We start from the raw sequence: 23,279 nt of genomic DNA on the forward strand, positions 1-23,279 counted from the left end.
GGAAGGCATTCGATACAGTTCTCCGCTGTCATTTAGTGAACAAAATACGAGCTTACTGAGTATCAAACCAGAACTGTGACTGGATTCAGGTCATCCTTGCAGATAAAACTCAACACATTGCTCTTAACAAAACAAAACTGACTGCTGTCCAGGTAATTTCAGGTGTATCCCAAGAAAGTGTGATAGGAGCATTCCTGTTAAAAAATATATACTAATTATCTAGTTGATAACATTAGATGTTCCATGTGGATGTACATAGATGATGCTACTGTCTATTAAAAGATAGCAAAGCCAGGAGACTGTAGCAAATTGTCACAAGATTTGCAGAGGATTGAAGATTAGTGCAGGTGGGATTGGCAGTTAACTTAATTAAAATAAACATAGCAAAGTGTGCGGAAATAGCAAAGATTACACTATTGGCGGCAAATCAATAAAAACAATAACTACTGTAAAATGCCTAGGAATGCCACATAAAATAAATTGCAGGAAAAGTAGGTGTCACGTTAAGATTCATTGGAAAAATGTTAAGGAAATATAATTCATCCATGAAAGAAATGGTTTGTAAAACACTTGATCAACCAATTTTTGAGTATTGCGCATCAGTCTGGGTACCTTACAAGGTTGGATTAATAGCAGCAATGAAGCCCAACAAAGAACAGTTTGTTCCAGCACAAGATCATTCAGCATTATGGAAATCGTCAACACTCCAGTGGCAGATGCTGCACGGAACGTGTTGCACCTCAGAGGCAGATTTATTATGAAATTCCAAAAGAGCATGTTCCAGGAGAGTTGGGCAACGTATTAGACCCTCCTCTCTGTCTCACAAAATTACCACAACAACAAAATCTGACAAATACGAGCTAATAAGGAGGTTTACCAATCATCATTCAACCCATGGAAGAGGGAAGATGGAACAGTGGTACCAGAGGTACCCTCCATCACACACCACAAAGTATCTTGGGGACCATGGATGTAGATGTATTCTGAATTGTTAGTGATATTACTATATTCAAATGAGTTCATCCGCACAAGAATAACACTACACTTACAGACTTACACTGACCAAGTTGTTACGCATTTAACAAGGGAAGAATTAGTCGTGAAAATTATTGAAAACTCACTCTCATATCATTGACATCAACAAAGATAACACAGTAATGTGTACAGTGACTTCCTGACTTATAAAAGAAAACTGACCATAATACAGTAGAGGAGCTTGCACACACGGACTAGCAACATGTATATAAATTAGATGATACTAGAGGAAAGTGGGGCCATTTCTCTGGAACACTGAACCGCAGGTGTAATTGGATCCCAAAATTCTTACAAAAACTCAAAACTGAGGGAAAATATGAAAAACCTCTGCAAGCTACTCAGGGACAAATTGCAGTACTTCTCTCTCTCTCTCTCTCTCTCTCTCTCTCTCTCTCTCTCTCTCACACACACACACACACACACACACACACACACACACAAAGAATATTTTACTAAAACTGTTTAGCCTACATTTTTACATGCATCAATTACCAACTTTCTCAGATGATTCTGAAAAATAGAGCAGCGTGAAAACAGGTCAAAAATGGCAAATTATTCTAGACAGTTACAAGCTATGTTTAACGTAGGACAATGTTATGTTGTTTTCTTGAGAGCTAGCTCACTCAGAATGGCTTGTGGGCAGATCTATAATAGATAGCATTATGGTAAGGTGAAGGAGTCCATTCACAGGCATGCCATACCTCCTGTCAAAAACAAATCCAACATGGTTCCTGACAAAGGTACAAGTGGAAAATGACAAGAAATCAAGTATGGCACAACAGAAATGGAAGGCCCTCCACTATGAAATGGTTCAAATGGCTCTGAGCACTATGGGACTTAACATCAGAGGTCATCAGTCCCCCTAAAACTTAGAACTACTTAAACCTGACTAACCTAAGGACATCACATACATCCATGCCTGAGGCAGGATTTGAACCTGCGAACGTAGCGGTCACGCGGTTCCAGACTGAAGTGCCTAGAACAGCTTGGCCACAGCGGCCTGACCCTCCACTATGGAGGCAGGTGAGTGTTATTACTGACTTTGTGATGTAGCAGGTGGGATACTTTTACTTACGTCTTGTTTTGCCATCTGCTTCCATAAAATTCATTTTTTCACTTTTAACTAATTACGATTAACATATGTGAGTATAATCTATATTTTCCTAAAAGAGGTTGGCCCTCAATTTTAAAGAATATAACAAAAGATCTAATTTTGTTCTTAGTTTTAGGTATGTAATTGACTTTCTAATTCATTTTGACTGTACCTAGATAGTATCTTTTGTTATATGGAGAAATCAGTAATTGTTTCATAACTTAAATTCTGTACTAATTTTAAACATTTGGAGAAACAACTAATAGTATTCTTAACTAATACTATTCTTAAAGGATCTATTTGAAAACATGTTAGCAAAGCTAGCCCATTATTAATTCCAAAGTGATTAACAATTTTGTCAAAAGTATTGCTTGTGTAACTAAATCTGGTAATTTCATCATTTAAACAAATAATTTGGCCTAACTCTTGTGGCAGAAGAAACTGCTTAAAAGAACCAATTTTCCGATATATGCAGTTACTTGAGTGAGTTAAGTCTCAATTGTAATTTCTGTAAATTAAACATCAAACTTTGTGTAGTTTCCATAACTCTTATTGTGAGGATACATAAGGGCCCGAATTTTGGTCCCAAGACAGTCAGTCCACGATCGAGTTTCAGACGAGGAATCTGTATTGGTTAGGTCAACAACAGTGCATCTACTTAACTGTGAAATAAGTGTAACACAATTAGGCCGTGTCTTAAAACAATGACAGTGCCTGTTCCATATGTAGCTTTTTATTCTGTGAACTGTGTGGTACGGCTTTTACTGCTCATAGATGTTAAACAGTATACTATTGTAGCAGTATGTGGATGTTTGCCTGCAAGCTATTAATGAGGCTTGTCGAAAGTTAACCAATAGTGCACTGGCTATATAACTGTGTATTATTGGGAGGTTGTGAACAAAGAAAGTAAAGAACTGTGAAACGCAAATATGCACCTGTCGGCTGTATCATTTAAAGTAGTAAGTATTGATCTTCCAACCCCCATTTTTCAGCCTGTGTAGCAACACAGTATGTCGACACCGAGGAAAAGAAATGAAGAAATAAAGCAATGTCACAACATCCCTCACTGCCAGTGGAAGTAACTGAAAGAAACAGAGTTTCTTTGATTTTATATCATGTAAATTATTATTCTCTGTTAGTTATGTTGAAATCTAAACATTAATATAAGCAAGTAGCTATTATATCAAAACTTTTATGCTTATTATTATTATCATCATCATCATCATCATCATCATCATCATCATCATCATCATCATCATCATCATCATTATTATTATTATTATTACACTTTAGGCAAGTGTGGTACATTAAAGGCAGTCAGTTTCAGTACTTGGCTGGTTGGTGGGTTATGGGATTAAACAGCAATGTCATGAGTCTTTCAGTCAACAGATACGTCATCTGAGGTAGAGACGCCAGATACAACTTTTACTAAATTATTGAAGTATGTAGGAGTGGAGTAAATCAAGGTGGTGAAAATTGGGTTAAGCTGGTATACACGTCAGACTGCAGACAAGCGTAATCCCAGGAGTTAAATGTAGTGAGAGAACCCTCACCCCCACCTGATCCCCCCACCAATTCGATTAAGAGCTAAGACAGTTATGGAGTAAAGAATGCCTTCTAGCCAAGACATTGATAATATTAGAAGGCTAAAAATGTAATGGACTTCAATTGGACAATCAACTGCAAAATAAGGTGAGAGAAATAATCAGATTAGTATGTAGGTGGGGGCAGGCAAGTGGCCACTGGGGCTCAGCAAACAACTGTACCTCCCCTGGTTCATTAGAGTCAAAATATTGATGCTGGGAACAGGACCCACTGTCTTGGAGAAAGCATAAAAAGCTATTCAACTGTTCTTTTGCCATTAGCTTGTGTAACGGATAAGGAATCCTTAAAGTCTTGCCTTCAGTGGAGTGCTATCCCTAATAGATAAAAGAGCATGTGACAGAGAAATGGGCTAACTGCACCCAAAACCAATTAAAACACACACACACACACACACACACACACACACACACACACACACACACACACACACAGAGAGAGAGAGAGAGAGAGAGAGAGAGAGAGAGAGAGAGAGCGCCAAGGCAGTTGGAAGAATAGGTGGTGTCAAGGGTCTCAGCATGTGGCAGTAGAAGCCCCATCCTCAATCCCTCTGCCCCGGCTGAAAAGTAATTGAAAATGAAATCTCTCTGAATAAAAACTAATTTCTCAGGGAAAATTAAGAACCAGCATAAATGTCTGTACATTGAAACTTCCTAGTGGATTACAACTGAATGCTTGGTTGAGACTTGGACTTTTACGGGCAAGTGCTCTATACTGACTGAGCTCCACAAGCACAACCCTAGGTCTGTCCTCACAGCTCTACTTCCGTCAGTATCTCATGCCCTACCTTCCAAACTTCACAGACGTTCTCATGCATAACTTGCAGGACTAGCACTTCTGAAAGACAATGTGCATACATTGTCCACCATAATGAGTGGAAAACAACATTTATCATGGAGAGTGAGAAGGAAAGGGTATTCCACCATGATGTGAACTACTGCCTTTAAGGCCCCACAAACACAATGGGAGTGGTTCATAAAAAAGAGAAAACAATGGATTAATCTGGTGTGACCAATACAGAGGCAACATATTATGCTTGATCCCTTCTGGGAGGAATGGAACAGCGGCATGCAGCAGCAGTATTCATGACAGTACAGAGTTTACTAGAGGGAACAGCAGCACAATGGATTTTACTCCATCTGCACATGAGGAGAGATCTTATTTGCAACTGCTTCTCTGGCCAAATGGTTGTCAGTTCATCTCCAGAATACAAAATAACTTGACACCCAAAGAAAGACAACTGATGCATTAGAATTACAGGTTGGTTGGTTCGTCTGTTTAAAAGGGGGGAAAGGGACCAAACTGCTTGGTCATCGGTCCCAATTACAGGTCAGAGACAAGCTAGTGAGTAGCAGATATCACAAATTGCCAAGAGCAATATCTTCAGTAGCTTGAGAGGAACCAGTTTAATAAAACATCAGGCACCATCAATACATCTACATTTACATTTATACTCCGCAAGCCACCCAATGGTGTGTGGCGGAGGACACTTTACGTGCCACTGTCATTACCTCCCTTTTCTGTTCCAGTCACGTATGGTTTGCGGGAAGAACGACTGTCTGAAAGCCTCTGTGCGTGCTCGAATCTCTCTAATTTTACATTCGTGATCTCCTCGGGAGGTATAAGTAGGGGGAAGCAATATATTCGATACCTCATCAAGAAACGCACCCCCTCGAAACCTGGCGAGCAAGCTACACCACAATGCAGAGTGCCTCTCTTGCAGAGTCTGCCACTTGAGTCTGCTAAACATCTCTGTAACGCTATCATGGTTACCAAATAACCCTGTGACTAAACACGCCGCTCTTCTTTGGATCTTCTGTATCTCTTCCGTCAACCTGATCTGGTACAGATCCCACACTGACGAGCAACACTGAAGTATAGGTCGAACGAGTGTTTTGTAAGCCACCTCCTTTGTTGATGGACTACATTTTCTAAGGACTCTCCCAATGAATCTCAACCTGGCACCCACCTTACCAACAATTAATTGTATATCATCATTCCACTTCAAATCGTTCCGCATGCACCCTGTATAAGCCAGTGCTCAGTGAAGCCAAATCAATTATCAGAACCACCTGGAAATGGCAACAAGTCCACTTTATATATTATACATTATGAAAGCTATAAATAAGCTGAGTAATGCCAGAACATAGGACTACTAATTACACACGGAAATATAAAAGCCATGAAACTAAAATGTCCCCAGTCTACCTTGCAACTATAATTCCTGAGGATAACATTTTCATGGCACACCTTACAACAACAGTTACACTTTCAGTACATAAAATGACTGATAGAGACATACCAGTTAACCACAGGCCCAGATCAATCGGCTCAGTTATGTCAAAAATAATAGAGAATATTTGTATAAACACACACTCATTTAAAAAAACAAGTTGCTAAACAAATACCAATTCTAATTTAGAAAACAAATACTAATCACAAAAGAAAGGTGTGTGTGTGTGTGTGTGTGTGTGTGTGTGTGTGTGTGTGTGTGTGTGTGTGTGTGTGTGTGTGTGTGTGCGCGCGCGTGCGCGTTGAAGGACATCAAAAGGAAGCAGGAGTTTAGAAGTGACTGAGATAGGGTTGTAGCCTTGTTGTCAATATGTTTTGGATACATGGCAGCATCAGTTGTAAATATTGAAATCCTTTATTTTAAGACCAATTTTGGTCACTGTGTGAACAATATACATATTCTCATACACATCAAATTATTTGAACCTTTTACACCCATATCATAATAGCACAGCATTTTCTGTGAGGTGTACTGTAACGATTACTTCTGACAGATATCTTCACTTCTACTGTATACAAAAATTTTAAAATTACAGTTGAGCCAATCTTGTAATCTTAGTAGTTGCCAAATACGCTTTGAGCTTGTAGCTTACACAGCCAACTAGCTAAGCTCAGTATTGCAAAAACAAGCATCATAGTGCCCTCTATATTCCAAAGCATACAACACCCAGACAGCAAATACACTCCTGGAAATTAAAATAAGAACACCGTGAATTCATTGTCCCAGGAAGGGGAAACTTTATTGACACATTCCTGGGGTCAGATATATCACATGATCACACTGACAGAACCACAGGCACATAGACACAGGCAACAGAGCATGCACAATGTCGGCACTAGTACAGTGTATATCCACCTTTCGCAGCAATGCAGGCTGCTATTCTCCCATGGAGACGATCGTAGAGATGCTGGATGTAGTCCTGTGGAACGGCTTGCCATGCCATTTCCATCTGGCGCCTCAGTTGGACCAGTGTTCGTGCTGGACGTGCAGACCGCGTGAGACGACGCTTCATCCAGTCCCAAACATGCTCAATGGGGGACAGATCCAGAGATCTTGCTGGCCAGGGTAGTTGACTTACACCTTCTAGAGCATGTTGGGTGGCACGGGATACATGTGGATGTGCATTGTCCTGTTGGAACAGCAAGTTCCCTTGCCAGTCTAGGAATGGTAGAACGATGGGTTCGATGACGGTTTGGATGTACCGTGCACTATTCAGTGTCCCCTCGACGCTCACCAGAGGTGTACGGCCAGTGTAGGAGATCGCTCCCCACACCATGATGCCGGGTGTTGGCCCTGTGTGCCTCGGTCGTTTGCAGTCCTGATTGTGGCGCTCACCTGCACGGCGCCAAACACGCATACGACCATCATTGGCACCAAGGCAGAAGCGACTCTCATCGCTGAAGACGACACGTCTCCATTCGTCCCTCCATTCACGCCTGTCGCGACACCCCTGGAGGCGGGCTGCACGATGTTGGGGCGTGAGCGGAAGACGGCCTAACGGTGTGCGGGACCGTAGCCCAGCTTTATGGAGACGGTTGCGAATGGTCCTCGCCGATACCCCAGGAGCAACAATGTCCCTAATTTGCTGGGAAGTGGCGGTGCGGTCCCCTACGGCACTTCGTAGGATCCTACGGTCTTGGCGTGCATCCGTGCGTCGCTGCGGTCCGGTCCCAGGTCGACGGGCACGTGCACCTTCCGCCGACCACTGGTGACAACATCGATGTACTGTGGAGAACTCACGCCCCACGTGTTGTGCAATTCAGCGGTACGCCCACCCGGCCTCCCGCATGCCCACTATACGCCCTCGCTCAAAGTCCGTCAACTGCACATACGGTTCACGTCCACGCTGTCGCGGCATGCTACCAGAGTTAAAGACTGCGATGGAGCTCCGTATGCCACGGCAAACTGGCTGACACTGATGGCGGCGGTGCACAAATGCTGCGCAGCTAGCGCCATTTGACGGCCAACACCGCGGTTCCTGGTGTGTCCGCTGTGCCTGATCATTGCTTGTACAGTGCTTTCGCAGTGTCCGGAGCAAGTATGGTGGGTCTGACACACCGGTGTCAATGTGTTATTTTTTCCATTTCCAGGAGTGTACAACAAAGCTTACACAAAAAAACCTCTAAAATCATGTGACAATTTTTACCGTCAGAAATCATAACAAAACTTTAACAGCCATTCATAAAAAGTGATAAAAAGATATTATTATTTTGTAAATACCTGTAAGAATTTATGCTGATAACATCAATCGTTACGTTGGTCAAGTTTTTGAGTATGATAAGATAGGGTATAGCATCCCACTGTAAAGTGTTACTATTTGTACATTTAATCTAGGTTTTTGGAAATGTAAAAACGCTGTTTCTAATGTTAACTTTTCTGTATGTTTTTAAGCAATTATTGCGTGCTTTTACATTAGGTATAGTCCAATAAAAAAATTCTTTTGTACTTCATGTAAGAGGGTGTAACTTAATTGTATTTCTTTTATTATGCCTGTATTGTGTTTTTAAAGTTTTTTTTATGACTACTGATGGTAAAAATTGCCATGTGATTTTAAAGGATACTTTTTATGTAAGCTTTATTTTTTTCTGTTGATGGTATTTGTTGAATTTGATGTCTGAATGTTGTACACTTTGGAATATAGAGGGCACTATGATGCTTGTTTTTGCAATACTGAGCTTAGCTAGTTGGCTATGTAAGCTACAAGCTCACTGTACGATGGATCAGCAACTGCTAAGGTTACAAGATAGGCTCTTCTGTAAATTTAAAATTACTGTTTGCAGTAAAAGTGAAGATATCTGTTGCAAGTAATCAACGCAGTATATGATACACCTCATAGAAAAATGTTGTGTTATTATTATATGGGCCTAAAATGTTCCAATAATTTGACATGTATGAGAGTCTGTATTTTTGTATATATTTTCTGTTTTGTACTTTTTTTTATGGTGGTTATAAATGGGGTCACTCTGTGTTAAGATCCTCATGTCTGATGGTAATTATGTATTTTTAGTACTGAATATGGCCACACAGTGCTTCCATTTATCTAAAATATAAAGAGAAATTTCTTAACACTGAACATAAATTTAAATGTCAGGAAGTCTTTTCTGGAGGTATTTGTCTGGAGTGTGCCCTTGTATGGAAATGAAACATTGATGATAAGCATGTCAGACAGGAGGAGAATAGCAGCTTTTGCAATGCAGTGTTACATAAGCTTGTTGATGACTAGAGGGATAGATCAAATAACTAATGTGGAGATACTGAATCAAAATCGAGGGCAAAGGAAATTTACGGCATAACTTAACTAATAGAAGGGATCAGCTGACAGCACACATCCAGAGACATCAAGAAATCGACAATTTCGTGATGGAGGGAAGAGAGTGAGTATGAGTAAGTGAGTGTGTGTGTGTGTGTGTGTGGGGGGGGGGGGGGGGGGGCAGTTGACCTAGGCAAGAATTCAGAGTATGCAGCAAGTAGGTTCTAAAGTAGTTTGCAGTAGTTATTTATTCTGTTTTGGTCCTGTGAAAGCTTGTATAGGAATAGGATAAGTCAACAAAAAAAGAAAAACAGGGGAATAAACATTTCATATATGTATAACAACATTAATACAGGGGGACATGAGAGAAGCCTCCACAAAGGGTGCGTCTCGACAACTAAGCCTTACACATCCGGGCATCCCCTGGGCGTCTAGGTATACCTAGACGGCTGATTCTCTCACACCACAAGCAAACATGAGAGTAAATAAACGGTCCTTATCAGAGCCAACTTTAATTATCGTATCTATAAATATTGAAGGCATATCATCAGCCAAAAAACATCTGTTATCCAACCTATGCCGTGACAAAAAATGTGACGTCCTGTATATACAAGAGACACAGAGAGATGAGCGACAGAGACGACCAAAAATACCGGGCATGAAACAAGCTGCAGAAACACCGCACTCTCAGTATGGAAGTGCTATATTTGTAAGACCAGGGCTTCAGATAATCAGTGCTCACTGCACTGTAGAAATTAACATCGAAGTCATCTCAGTGGAGCTGAGTAACTGCGTGGTTACCTCAGTGTATAAGCCCCCTTCGCCTGCATTTTCCTTCACACCACCCAGGAACTTCCATAACAGCAAGATGTATGTAGTAATCGGTGACTTTAACAGCCATAGTCATTTGTGGGGATACTCTGAAAATGACGAAAATGGGGAGGCAGTCCTCTCCTGGGCTGAATCCTGCCAGTTGTCTCTTATACATGACAGCAAGATACCCCCTTCCTTCAACAGTGGCACGTGGCTATGTGGATTTAACCCTGAACTCCTATTTGTGAGTGAAGACATCACACAGCTTTGCTTCAAATCAGTGTGCTCACCCATACCAAAGATTCAACACAGGCCACTACTGTGTCAAGTTCTTCCAGCAATAAGGCCACAGGAGGTGAATTTCAAACGGAGATACAATTTCAAGAAGGCTGATTGGAAAAAATTTGCTAAGATGCTGGACAAGGAGATTAAGTCTGTGTGACCTATTCCTGAAGAGTATGACAGCTTTGTTTAAACTGTCAAACATTGCTCCCGGGCATCAATTCCAAGAGGGTGTAGGACAATGTATCTGCAGGGTCAGACACCTGAAACAGCTGCTCCTCTGGACAAATACTATCGACTATATGAAGAAAACCCTTATAGCGAGGAAACTTATCTGGCTGCGCAAAATACTCTCTCCTCAATCTCTGAGGCGAAGAGAGAACAGTGGATTAAACTGATGACAGAATGTGAGATGAGTAGAAGTAGTCAAAAGGCCTGGAGATTGTTAAGATACCTTAACAATGATCCCTCCCAACCCAATACGCATACAAATGTGAAGGCATACCAGATCGCACAACAGCTTTTGAAAAATGGTAAACCTGACCATGCCAATAAAATTGGGAGACGAACCCTGGAAAGGGAGCCCGAACAAGAGGGAAACATTCTGTTTCAACCATTCAGTTTGAATGAGCTTGACTCAGCTCTTAATAAGTGTAAAGTCAGAAAAGCAGCAGGGGTAGATGACATAAGAAGTGAACAGATCAAGAACTTTGGTCCAGGTGCAAAGTGCTGGCTACTTGAGCTAATGAAGAATTGTGACAAGAGCGGCAAGATACCAAAATCTTGGCGGGAAGCAAAAATTATAGCTATACATAAACAGGGGAAGGACCGGGATGACCCCAAAAGCTATAGGCCACTCTCCCTCCTATGTCACCTGTATAAGGTTTTGGAAAGGTTGATCATCCAAAGAATTATAGATATGATAGAACCATTACTGATCCCCCAACAGGCAGGATTCAGACAAGGGAACAGCTGCACAGCACAGGTGTTGAATTTGACACAGCATATAGAGGACGGCTTCCAAAGGCGGCAGATAACAGGAGCGGTGTTTATAGATCTTTCAGCCGCCTACGACACTGTCAACCACAGACTCTTGTTGCTGAAGCTATACAACCTCACCTAGGATTACAAACTAACCTGTCTAATTAGAAATACTTCTGCAGAACCGAAGATACTTTGTGGAATATCAAGGACAAAGAAGCAGATGGAGGCAGCAGAAAAATGGGTTGCCACAGGGCAGTGTACTGGCACCCACCCTCTTCAATATATACACTAACGACCAGCCAAAACCAGAAGGAACATAACGCTTCATAAATGCAGATGACCGAGCAATCACAGCACAAGATCACAGCTTTGAGAGGGTGGAGTGGAAGCTAAATGATGCTCTGAAATAATTAACTGCCTATTACAGGGACAATCAATTGAAACCAAACCCAGACCTATGCTTTCCACCTCCAAAACAGACAGGCTAGTAGAGCCTTGCAGATAGATTGGGAAGGAACCTCTTTAGAACACTGCAAGACTTCAAAATACCTCTGAGTCACTCTGGACCGTGCTCTTACATATAAGGAACACTGCTTAAAAACAAAGCAAAAAGTGGCTGCCAGGAACAATGTGGCTAGGAAGCTGACTGGAACAACATGGGGAGCACAGCCAGACACAGTGCACACATCCACATTAGCCCTCTGCTACTCTGTAGCTGAGTACGCTTGCCCAGTATGGTGCAGATCTACACATACAAAGAAAGTTGATGTTGCCCTGAATGAGACATGTCGTATCACTAGGGTTTGTTTAAGAGCCACACCTGTGGAAAAACTGTACTGCTTATCCGGCATATCCCCCCCAGACATCCGAAGAGATACAGCAGCACGGAGTGAAATGAAGAAGGCATTAACATCCGAAGCCCACCCACTACATGGCCACCAACCGGCACAGCTAAGACTTGTGTCTAGAAAGAGCTTCCTTCACAGCACAGAACCACTTGCTGACACTCCACATCAACACCTGGAGAAGAGATGGCATGTCAGATGCCAGCATCTGGAGGAGTGGCTGATCCCGCAAGAAGTTCTTCCCCCAGGCCACTCAGAGAAATGGTCCACATGGAAATCACTCAACCGCCTGCGTTCTTCTGTCACAAGATCCCAGAGTAATCTGGAGAGGTGGGGCTTCCAGGTGGACTCTCTCCAGTGAGACTGTGGAGCTGCCGTGCAGACATCAACACATCTACTACAGTGCACATTACCTCCAACTGTGTGCACCATGGAGGACCTCGTAAACGCTACACAAAGTGCACTGGACGTTGCAAATTTCGGGGCATCCACGTATAGATTAAAATTACCTTATGTTTGACAACACAATCTGTGTCTAATCATTTATTCCATTCTTGACTAGTTCAATTTATAAACCATAATGTATGTATGTATGTATGTATTGTATGTTTGTATGTATTGTATGTATGTATCTAATATTGTTTTTTTAGTTTGCTTGTGACACGATAAATAAAAATACAGAATGAGATTTTCAATCTACAGTGGAGCGTGTACTAATATGAAACTACCTGGCAAAGTAAAACTGTGTGCCTGACAGACATGAACCCAGGACCTTTGCTGCCAGGATGAGTCACGAGTCATGCTTGTGGAGCTCAGTCAGCAGAGCACTTGCCCATGCAAGGCAAAGATCTCGAGTTTGAGTCTTGATGAGGCACACAGTTTTAATCTCTAAGGAAGCTTCAACATTAATATAGTTTACCACTAGTGACTGCTGTGGACAACTTTCACCATAAGCACGGGTGCAGCTTTTTTTTTTTTTTTTTTTTTCCCCCCCCCAACCTCCGATCGTGCATCTAAGCAAGTAAGAGGTAGGGAGGAGCTGGACCTGCACGTCATACGATTGCGCAGCTCCCCCACCACAACCTCTGCTGTTTTCAGCTGCAGTGTGTCAGTCGTAGCCTAGCTACATCCGTGTAAACATGGCCGCTACGCTCGATGCTCCCGCCACATGTGAGTTATGAAGTGTAATCCGTTGTCTGCAAGCAGAAGGATGTAGTGCTGTGTATGGTAAAAACGTTATGAGTGATGGTAGTGTTCGGGAATGGTGTCGAAAATTTAAAGAAGAATGAATAGACGTCCATGAAGAAGGTGGACAAGGTCGCAAGTCTGTCGCCACTGTAGGCCTCGTTGAGCGTGTTGATCAAGCAGTGAGATGCAAACAAAGGTTTACAATTAGCGAACTGTCTGGTGAATTTCCAGATATTTCAAGGTCTGCTTTGTACACAATTGTGACTCAAGACCTAGGCTATCGGAAATTGTGTGCATGTTGGATCCCAAAAATGCTGAGTACCAACCACAAAACGCAAAGGATGGCATCAGCATTATCGTTTCTCACACGTTATACCAATGAAGGAAAAGTTTTTTTGAAGTCGATTGTTACTGGTGATGAAATGTGGGTCATCTATGACAATCCTGAAACAAAGGAACAATCAAAGCAGTGGATGCACACTGCTTCCCCAAGCAAGCCAAAAAAGTTTAAACATTCACTGACGAAAAGAAAAACAATGGCCACTGTGTTTTGGGACCATAAAGGAGTGCTGCTGGTGAACTTTATGGAGCAAGCTATGATAATAACCAAGGAAGTTTATTGTGAAACTTGACGTCGTCTCCGCAGAGCCATTCAAAACAAATGCAGAGCAATGCTTTCGTCTGGAGTTGTTTTGATCCATGACAACGCCTGACCACACAGTGCCAACAGGACAAAAGACCTCCTCAAAAAGTTTAAATGGGAACATCCACCATACAGCCCGGACCTAGCCCCAAGTGATAATCACCTGTTCCGAGAACTGAAGTCATGGTTAGGTGGGCAGCACTTCGCTACTAACGAAGACTTACCTGTCCTCACTGCCGGCAACATTCTTCAAGGAAGGCATTGAAAAGCTTGTGTTAAGGTATGACAAGTGCCTCAATTGTTTTGGCGATTATGTAGAAAAATAATTTAAGACTTTACTGTACTTTTGGTAATAAAATTATTATTTTATGTACATTTTTCTTTTATTTACAGCCAATCTGGGGTAAAAAAAACAGCCCTCGTATAAATAACTGTGTTAATGCACTTTATTATACATATAATTAATACAGTTCATCGCACACTTACCCACCTGCTATAATATGTCTGGTAATTTTATATTATAAAATTCCACTTCATTTGGTGAAGAATTCATTTACAACATGGGAACTGTTGCTCACCTCAAATGGCTTCACTTTTTTTTACATTGACTTTCTACTGTGAAGGACATTTTGTTGATAGACTGACATTCTGACATGGGAGATGAGAATAGCCTATTATTTCAGTTCTTAATTTTAAAATTTTATTGATATAGGTCTACATTGAAGGTTGGTAAGTATTCTCTTATGAAGACTACTGCTTCTTGTACAATGATGGAAAAAAATTATGAACATCTAGGAGGAGTTATGCAACATAAACAAAAGTTAGATGTGAAAGATTATGCTACTAAAATTTCACGCTGCAGTTGCATAGACGTAAAGCTAGTAGAGCCACTATGAGAATGCAAATCAGGTTTGCTTTAAATACAGTCTGTAAATGTTGTGAGTGTTAGTTACATTTAAGATTAGACATGGTGAGTTGATGTTAGTCAAGAATCCCTTGAACATGACTAAAACATCATTATCAATACCACACTGGGTCTGAACAAGGTTGCGTAATAGAGCTATGAGAATCTGGATATTCCTTCTTTGATACTGAAGAAAGACTTGGCAGGAATGTAAACAATGAACATGATTGCTGGCAGCAGTGGTCACTAGAACGTTTGTCTGCAAGACGACTGGGCTCTGAACGGTCATGTGGCACTACCAAGAGGGAAAACCACGGAGTTCGACGTATGGTTCTGATGCTTCGTACTGCATCTGCAGCACACAACAAACTTTTACAAATCAGTTACTTTAAGGACAACTCCAAACCAGACACCCTGTCGCGTGCAGTCCACTGACCCCAAACCATTTCCAATTGCGAATTCAGTGGTGTCAAGTTAAGTACTCATTGGAGAGCAGGGTATGAAGCTGTTGTGTTTTCTGATGAAAGCTGGTTCTACCTCTGGGCCAATGATGGATGTTTGTTGGTTAGGAGGAGGCCCATTAAGGGCCTGCAACCAATCTGTCTGCATGCTAAACACACTGGACCCACAGCTGGAGTTATGGTTTGGGGTGCTATTTCATATGACAGCACTCAAGGTTATCCCACACACCCCGACCGTAAAATTGTATGTCCTTCTGGTAATTCAACCTGTTGTTATCCCACTCATGAAGAGCATTCCAGGGGCATTTCCCAACAGGATAACATTCACCCACATACCGCTGTTGTAACTCAACATGCTCTACTGAGTGTCGACATATTGTCTTGACTTGCTTGACTGCAAGATCCGTCTTCAGTTGAGCACACATGAAACATCACTGGACGACAAATCCAGTATCTTCCTCAAACAGCATTAAGAGTCCCTGTATCGATTAACCAAGCACAACAGGCGTGGAGCTTCATCCCAAAAACTGACATCCAACACCTGTACAACATAATGCATGCACATTTGCAGACTTGCATGCAATGTTCTAGCTGTTACACTAGTTACTAAGGTACCAGCATTTCACATCAGAAATGGATTATCTTGCGCTTACATTAACCTGTGATCTTGCAGTTAGTCACTTAAACATTTTACCTAGATAAATGTACTCCCAAAATTCATTATTCTACATTAATTATTTTTTGGTATTGTGAATTGTTTTCCACCACAGTATATACAGAATGGAAAGTGTATGGAAAAGAAGAGGAATGAATCTTTTCTCTTTACGTTCGACATATTTCCACTTGTACTTTTATGGGTTTTGATTACAGTTAGACTACAGGATGTATTCTCACAGAACATTATGTCAAATCTGATTACCAACTGGAAGTGTGCACAGTATGTCTGTACTGCCATTTCTCTATTACAGCTTGCATTCAGTATCCATGGAATGTAACAGATTAATGATAGTTTTGCTGTAAGAAGTTGAAGAGGTGTGCTTGATTTTAGATTGCTCTGCAGGTATAATCTTAGAAATTTCACATCAACTGTTATATATTAAAAATCATGGATACTATTTTTAATGATTATAATAAGTTTATTTTATTTTATTTATTTTTTGAAACCAGTGTGTTAGCTCCAACAATGATGTGTCTACAGCAAATGAAGATTTTTGCAGTTTAATCCTGTAACCAAACTGCTAGTGTCACCTGCAAATAAAGCTTTCTATGTGGCATTAACAATGTTACTCAAATAGTCTACAATGACAGAAACAGGACTGGAGCTGATGTCTACCTTTCTGGCACACTATATTTGATTAAATATTTTTGGGGAGCAATGTTGTTTTTCTTAAAATGTTTCAGGTAGTTATATGTTGTTTAAGAACAACTTTTTGTTATCATTTAGTAAGAAGTGATCTAATGAAATTCCTCTAATTCCCCTTGCTGTCAACTTATTTAGTAGAATAAAGTCAAACACTTGGAAAAGGTCAAAAAAATATTCCAGTAGCCATTACCTTTTCATTTACAACTTTTAAAACAGCATGCACGTATTCATAGACTGCTGTGTTGTGGATCGTGATTGCCTAACTCATGCTGATGTTTCTGACAGCAATGAGTTTTTGTTTATAAACTATAGTACCAGTAGCCAATTGTAAAGCAGCTTCAAAAAGATCTTTGAGAAACCACTAAGCTGAGCTACAGGCCCACAATTGTTAAGATTGCCCATGGACCCCTTTTACTGAAAGGGATGGGGGGAGAGAGATGACCTTCACAACCTCTAGATAACTTGAAAATTTACTTGGGAGATAAAATAAAAAAGAAGTAATTAATAATATGCTTCAGAAGTGCTACAATGTAATGTCCTGTCTGATTTCTAATACTGTCTGCAACATTATCAAAACCACATGAATATTTCTATAACAAGCTCATTGCCAATATGATTTCATCTTGTATGATCCGTTTGAGAAATGCAGACCCTCTAGAGATTTTGCAGTTTTCAGTGTGTGTATAATATGAGTTTGAAAGTTATCTTGGATAAGATCATTTGCTAGTCTGATTAAGTATTCATTAAAATTATAGGACGTGGTATCGGATACTTACCAACTTTCGCGTTTTAGATTGATAATTTTTGACAACACCTTTGTACATGTTTCTGGCCTAAAGATTTTCCACATGGGTCACGTCTTCTTTTTGCAATTTTTAATAACTGTATAGTAGATCTTACTGTACCGTACTATTCTATATAATTTCGCATTTCTAATGACAAGAGGATTATGTAGATTTTAACATATGTTCAAAGATGAATAAGCTTACACAGGATAGACTAGCGTGGAGAACGGCATCAAATTAGTAAATGTAAAACTTTTGGTGACAATGCGCAGAAAACACGACGGCAATATAATATAGATTATATTAAAAGAAAATTCTGTACCAGAATTTTTCAGAATTGTTTAGCGCTTACCTTCTTGTTTGTTGTAGGTGCGAAAAAGCAGCGACGCGAAAAAAGTGAAAGGCTGGTTTCACTTATTGTTACATAAGTTCTCCTGCAACATGTATTATTATGTTAATAAATGCGATATTTGGTAAACTAGTAATCTAATGCTAAATGACATGTGTTATCGTTTCAGTCACGGCAATTACCGAACTGGGATACACTATCAACGCAGTCAGGTGGCACAGAGTCTGACAGCTCACTGCTTTCGACTCCTTTTCAAGGTAACTTATACCGGAACATTGCAAACACTACTCCAAAAGTTCAACACGATATTAGCACTTAAGTTGACATTTATTTACGTCTCCCAGGTCTTTTACCGCCAAATTTTAAACGGACTGTCAAAAGCCCAAAGCATGACGTCACACGAAGTTTTGGTTATTTATTTGTGTACATGACGCAAATTCATAACCAAAATCTTCCTGTCCATGACTATCTTATTTTATACGTTTCAGTATTAAAATAAATAAACAACATTTATGTAATTTCTTACTACCTATGCCCAGACTACCTGCTGCTTGCCTAGAGAGCTGGCAGCACTGAGCATTACGAAAATGTGTTTCTATGACTTAAACTTACAAGATCTGTTTAAGAAGTATCATTTTGTATGCATGTGGTGTTCTGAGCGTTTAGCTGATAAATTCAATACATTTTTACACCTCTTGGCGCATTACTGCAAACATCTTTTACAGGAAAATGCGCATGCAAAATGCGACATACGTATCAGTTCTCTGTGTAGAAATGAAGGTGTTGTCTGTAGGTCACAAACCTCGCAACCAGATTCGCTATATTTAAGGTCCTTTCCAAGGTTGGGTGCTTGCGTAATTCTGCTGCAAGGACTGTGCGATTTGAAACTGTTAGCTTTTATTTGAAAGCCTTGGCCACTCTCAACCGATATCAATGAAAGTTTCGACTTTTTAAAGTAGTTACTTACTTCGACATCACAGAGGAATAATTTAAGTTTTAAAGTAGTTGCTAGGGAACTAATCGTAATTTTTTTGGTTTCGAACATTACACACCTTGTGTGTTGGGTAGGATAAAGTTTTGTTAACTGAGCCCTCTTTTAGTTTTTGTGTTTATATACTTCTTGAAAGGCAAATGAACACCTCATTTAACTGAGTATTAAGTAATGAATGTTAGAAAAAATATGAAAGGCATAATATAATTCTTAACAAAAGCAGAGAACAAAATATAACATAGTTTCAATTGGTTCACATAACCCCTTTTAGCAGGTCAGCCCATTGCAGTCAAGGAATGGGAATTAACTAACTCATTGATTCAGAAAGTTAATTGTCTATGTGTCAAAGAAGCCTTTGCTGCCCTCGGTACAATACATTATACAGACATACAAACAACAAATAGCAGCATCAAAACTATGTACAAGAAACTAATAAATAGCTAATACAATCCGAAGTAACTCAGAACACAGTGAAAAAGACAATGTATTTGCTTGTCAAACTAATCTTAATTTAACTGATTTTGGTCATTATAACATAGCATCAGTCCTTAATGCAAAGCTTCATTCATCTGTTAGTATAAACTTCATTGCGCCATTTAAGTGCCCATAAAATGACACATGAGCTCTATCTTTTAGGACTAGAAAAACTTCAGCAATGTAATGTTTTAGAATCTTCTTCATTGTAGAATACAACATACAGTCATCATGTGAAGAAATATGTACTGCTGAAGATGAATAACAAATCCTTTGGACCCTTCGTTGGGCTAAGAAAAGTTCAGATGTGAAATTATGATCTCAGAACATTAATACTGAAGTAGATGGAAAGTCTTTTCTTGGATTCAGTTGACAAACGTCAATCACTTAGATTATCCGGAAGATAAGTCTTCATTTGCCTCTGTTCATTAGTTCAGTACTTCAAGACCTAATACTCCATAAGTTGGTTGGTGTAGGTGATGGGAGAATGGTATTTCAACGATTCCAGCAACATCATAGGTTGTGATTGATCTTTTTGTACTTGCCACAAGTTCACAACATGCTGTATTACTTAATTATTTTGGAAAAAAAAAATAAAATGCCAAATCAACAAGATGATGAGGTGGCAGAGTAAGGAAATTAACATATTTTTTTATATTTTTTATATGTGATGTGGCAGCTATGTTTGTGTCGCTGTAATGTGTGTCCAATATCATGAATTTAGGTCACTTTTACTGAGCCTTTTATGTATGACAAGTGCTGCAGCACTGATAAAACTGTTTGTCCACCCCTAAAGCCAGTAGAGCATTGTAAAACATGCTATCCTTAAAGCATAATCTAAGAAACCCAAGTTGTGGGGGCACAGCTATTCCTGAAGCACTAATTATTGCTACCATTGTCATAAATGCATCTGTTTCAGAAGATGTATTCTGTCCAACTGCTCTGCACCCAGTCTGAGCCAATACTTGTGGCCAAAGTGACACAGTGGTTGCTGCTGCTTCATCCAGTTTGTGGGTGTTTTGCAGTCCAAATTCGTATTTTCATTGGAAGTCAGTTTTCTTTCATCAACACCATGAGCAATTCAAGTCCTGCCATGTTCCTTCTTCCCCAGTTCTTTAGTACAGATTTTCTATTCCAGTTAGCAGATTCATATGCTATAATTATTGCACTCTTTGAGCTTAAGCCATAATGGACATTGCATGCAATAATGTTATAGGCAGAAAGTGTGTTTTCTACTTCTGTGAAAATTTCAGATGTTTGCTGAAGGGCCTAAAATTGACATTGTCAATTCCTACAGCAAAATCATATCTATTTATTTTAAGGATAGCTCTTGAAGTAATGTACTTCTCTCTAATATTCACAAGGAAAATTTTTCATAGGTGTATACTGACTGAATGGTTGAAGGGGAAAGAAGAGGGGTGAAGGAAAAGGACTGGTGAGGTGTATGGAATGGGGAGAGTTCAGGAAAGTTGCCGAGAACCCTGGGTCAGGGAAGACTTAGCAAAATCTATAACATCATGTGTAGGGCATTGCAAACTTTGACATTCAGCTCTGCACTCAATTCTTTAATTGTAATCTGCTGATCATCGTGAATAAGTTCATGGTGTTCATTAAGAGGAATGAGAGCTGAGCAGGATCAGCTGGATGACAATTTCTTGTGCACACATATTTCTGAATTTTTGGGCACAGTACATTGTTTTTGCCTTAATGACGACACAGTGAAAAGTATTGCAACATTGCTTGTAATGTATTTCTAAGTTTGGTTAGAATTAGTACTTTGTGTTGAATGAAGATCTGTCTCCCTCGAACAAAATCTTTTGGTCCCAAATGTCATCCACCCTTTCCCTCAGCTTCCCCTCATGCATTTGGATTCATAGTGTTGTAAGACAATATTTCTGAAAGAAGTTTCTCCTCTACTATGCGCCATTGATAATCTTTCCCCATTGTTCATATAGTAAATTCTGTCTGAAAAGTAGAGTCAACACATTTTACTTTTCCTTTCCTTCTTTTTTTCCTAAACTTAGTTGATGAGGATGATGTACTGATGCCATTTGACCATCATGAACCATGTGTTTTGAGGCTCACATGTCTTTCAAAGGAAAAAAGAGAGGTTTTAAAATAAATTATTCACCTGTATTTCACTATGCCCCATTGTTGTTGTTGTTGTTGTTGTTGTTGTTGTTGAGAATGTACTGGGGGCTCAAACCAAAGCTAGAAATTAGTAACCCATGGTACCATAAACAAAACCAACTGAGATGAAACCAATATTGAAATCTGCTCATCCAATCAGTTCCTACTCATTTCTGCAAATTCTTATCAGTATTGTTTCTAACTGCTTAATGACATTTTAGATATTTTCTGTTGGACACCTGTTGGTTCATTAAGAATTGCTTGTGTTTAGAAGTCTGTTGCTGAAATACATGGATTTTAAGAGCTGTTCAAATGCTGTATTCATGTAAGTTTATGACTTGACACTTTATTGCACTTTATGTATATGTTGCTTCTTACAGTATTGGGATGCTAACTTGCATTCATGAGGTGCGTCTACATTTCTGGAACTGTTGCAACAGTGCATAAGGAATACATGAAATGATCACATATACAGATCAGTAGCACAAGCGGTTCTGAGATACCAGGTATCGACCCAAGCTGAGACACCCATGGTAGTACATGGTGTACCCTCCATGGGCGGCAATTCAAGCACTGACTCTGGCTGGCATCCAGTCAATCATACAGATGACGAATACTGTCTTGGGATACGTTATGCCACACCTGCTTGACAGGTTTGTGTACCTCTGTAAGAGCTGTTGGTTGACGAGTCATGTCTCGTCCCTTCATATTCCACACTTGTTCAGCTGAAGAAATGGCAACAGACTATGATGGTGGCCGAGGAAGCTGCTGCACATCTTGCAGAGCATGTCGAGTTCCACAGGCAAGGATTAGCATGCTGGGACAGCACATCACCTTCCTGTTGCAAGAATGGCAAAAGAACAGGTCCAACTACATTCTTCACATACCAAGTGCTGGTTATCATCCCCTCCAGAAACACCAAAGGTAAATGAGAGTTGTAGCTTATCCCACTCCAGACTATAAGACCTGGGGATAAATGCATTGTATGTGACAGCACTCACCAGCTCTACATCGTACATACTGACGACCATCACTTGCGTGTAGGCAGAATTTGCTTTTATCGCTGAAGACCATGATGCAACATTCCATCTTCCAAGTGATCCTCTGACGTTGCCAGTCAAGTTGTGCATGTCGATGCTGTGGCGTGAGTGGGAGACGGGCTAGAGATGTGCATTCCTGTATCCAACATTCAATAACCAGTTCACAACAGTTCATATCAACATGTCTGGGCTCACAAGCCCTCTTGTCTGTGGTGTGGTAGCTGCAAATTCTGCCACTGTTTCCCTTACAATATGATGATCCTGGCAGATGTTTTTGGTGTGTGGGCATTTAGAACCTCATCTACTGGTGTGAGAATGCTCTCGTGACCACTGATATCAGCATTGTTGTACAACTGATGCAGCACATCCAACTTGTGTGGCATTCTCCAAGAGGACCATACTGCCACACTCAAAACACTCACTCAGTTGGCTGTAGGAAGCACAAGTACAAATGTGTCTCCATGCCCAGGTGTACAATTTTTTCTTTTCTTTTTCTTTCTTTTTTTTTCTTTTTCTTTTTTTTTTTTTTTTTTTTTTGCCTGGCAGAATGTTCAATATCTGTGACTTAAGCATAACACACTTGTAGAAATACCTTCAGATTATTCAACTTCATATAGTGATATGAAAAGCTCATCTTTCACTTATTATAGGCTTTTTATGGTTTGTGAAAGAATCCTGCTGGATTCTGATTATTACCTTTTGTGTTAACCAAGCTACCAATTCTTTCACACTTAATTACTTTTACCTTTTCCAA

The 23,279-nt window shown here is 40.2% G+C and overlaps 1 protein-coding gene across 2 annotated transcripts in view; it reads right to left on the reverse strand.

The window, feature by feature from the left end:
* Window positions 1-21,869, reverse strand: part of LOC126334678 (juvenile hormone esterase-like) — a 98,317-nt gene extending 76,448 nt beyond the window's left edge. The window contains exons 1-2 of one of the 2 annotated variants that reach the window (XM_049997151.1): window positions 18,503-21,869; window positions 17,894-17,975 (exon numbers count right to left, since the gene is read on the reverse strand). In XM_049997151.1, coding sequence (XP_049853108.1) covers window positions 17,894-17,975; window positions 18,503-18,525 — 105 coding nt within the window. In that variant the 5' untranslated portion in view covers window positions 18,526-21,869. Of the gene's footprint in view, window positions 1-17,893; window positions 17,976-18,072; window positions 18,292-18,502 lie in introns of those variants that run through there. The other variant, XM_049997152.1, reaches the window with a different exon arrangement.
* Window positions 21,870-23,279: the final 1,410 nt, after the last annotated feature.

The sequence above is a fragment of the Schistocerca gregaria genome, chromosome 2, assembly GCF_023897955.1.
Source record: "Schistocerca gregaria isolate iqSchGreg1 chromosome 2, iqSchGreg1.2, whole genome shotgun sequence".
Taxonomy (NCBI): Eukaryota; Metazoa; Arthropoda; class Insecta; order Orthoptera; family Acrididae; genus Schistocerca; species Schistocerca gregaria.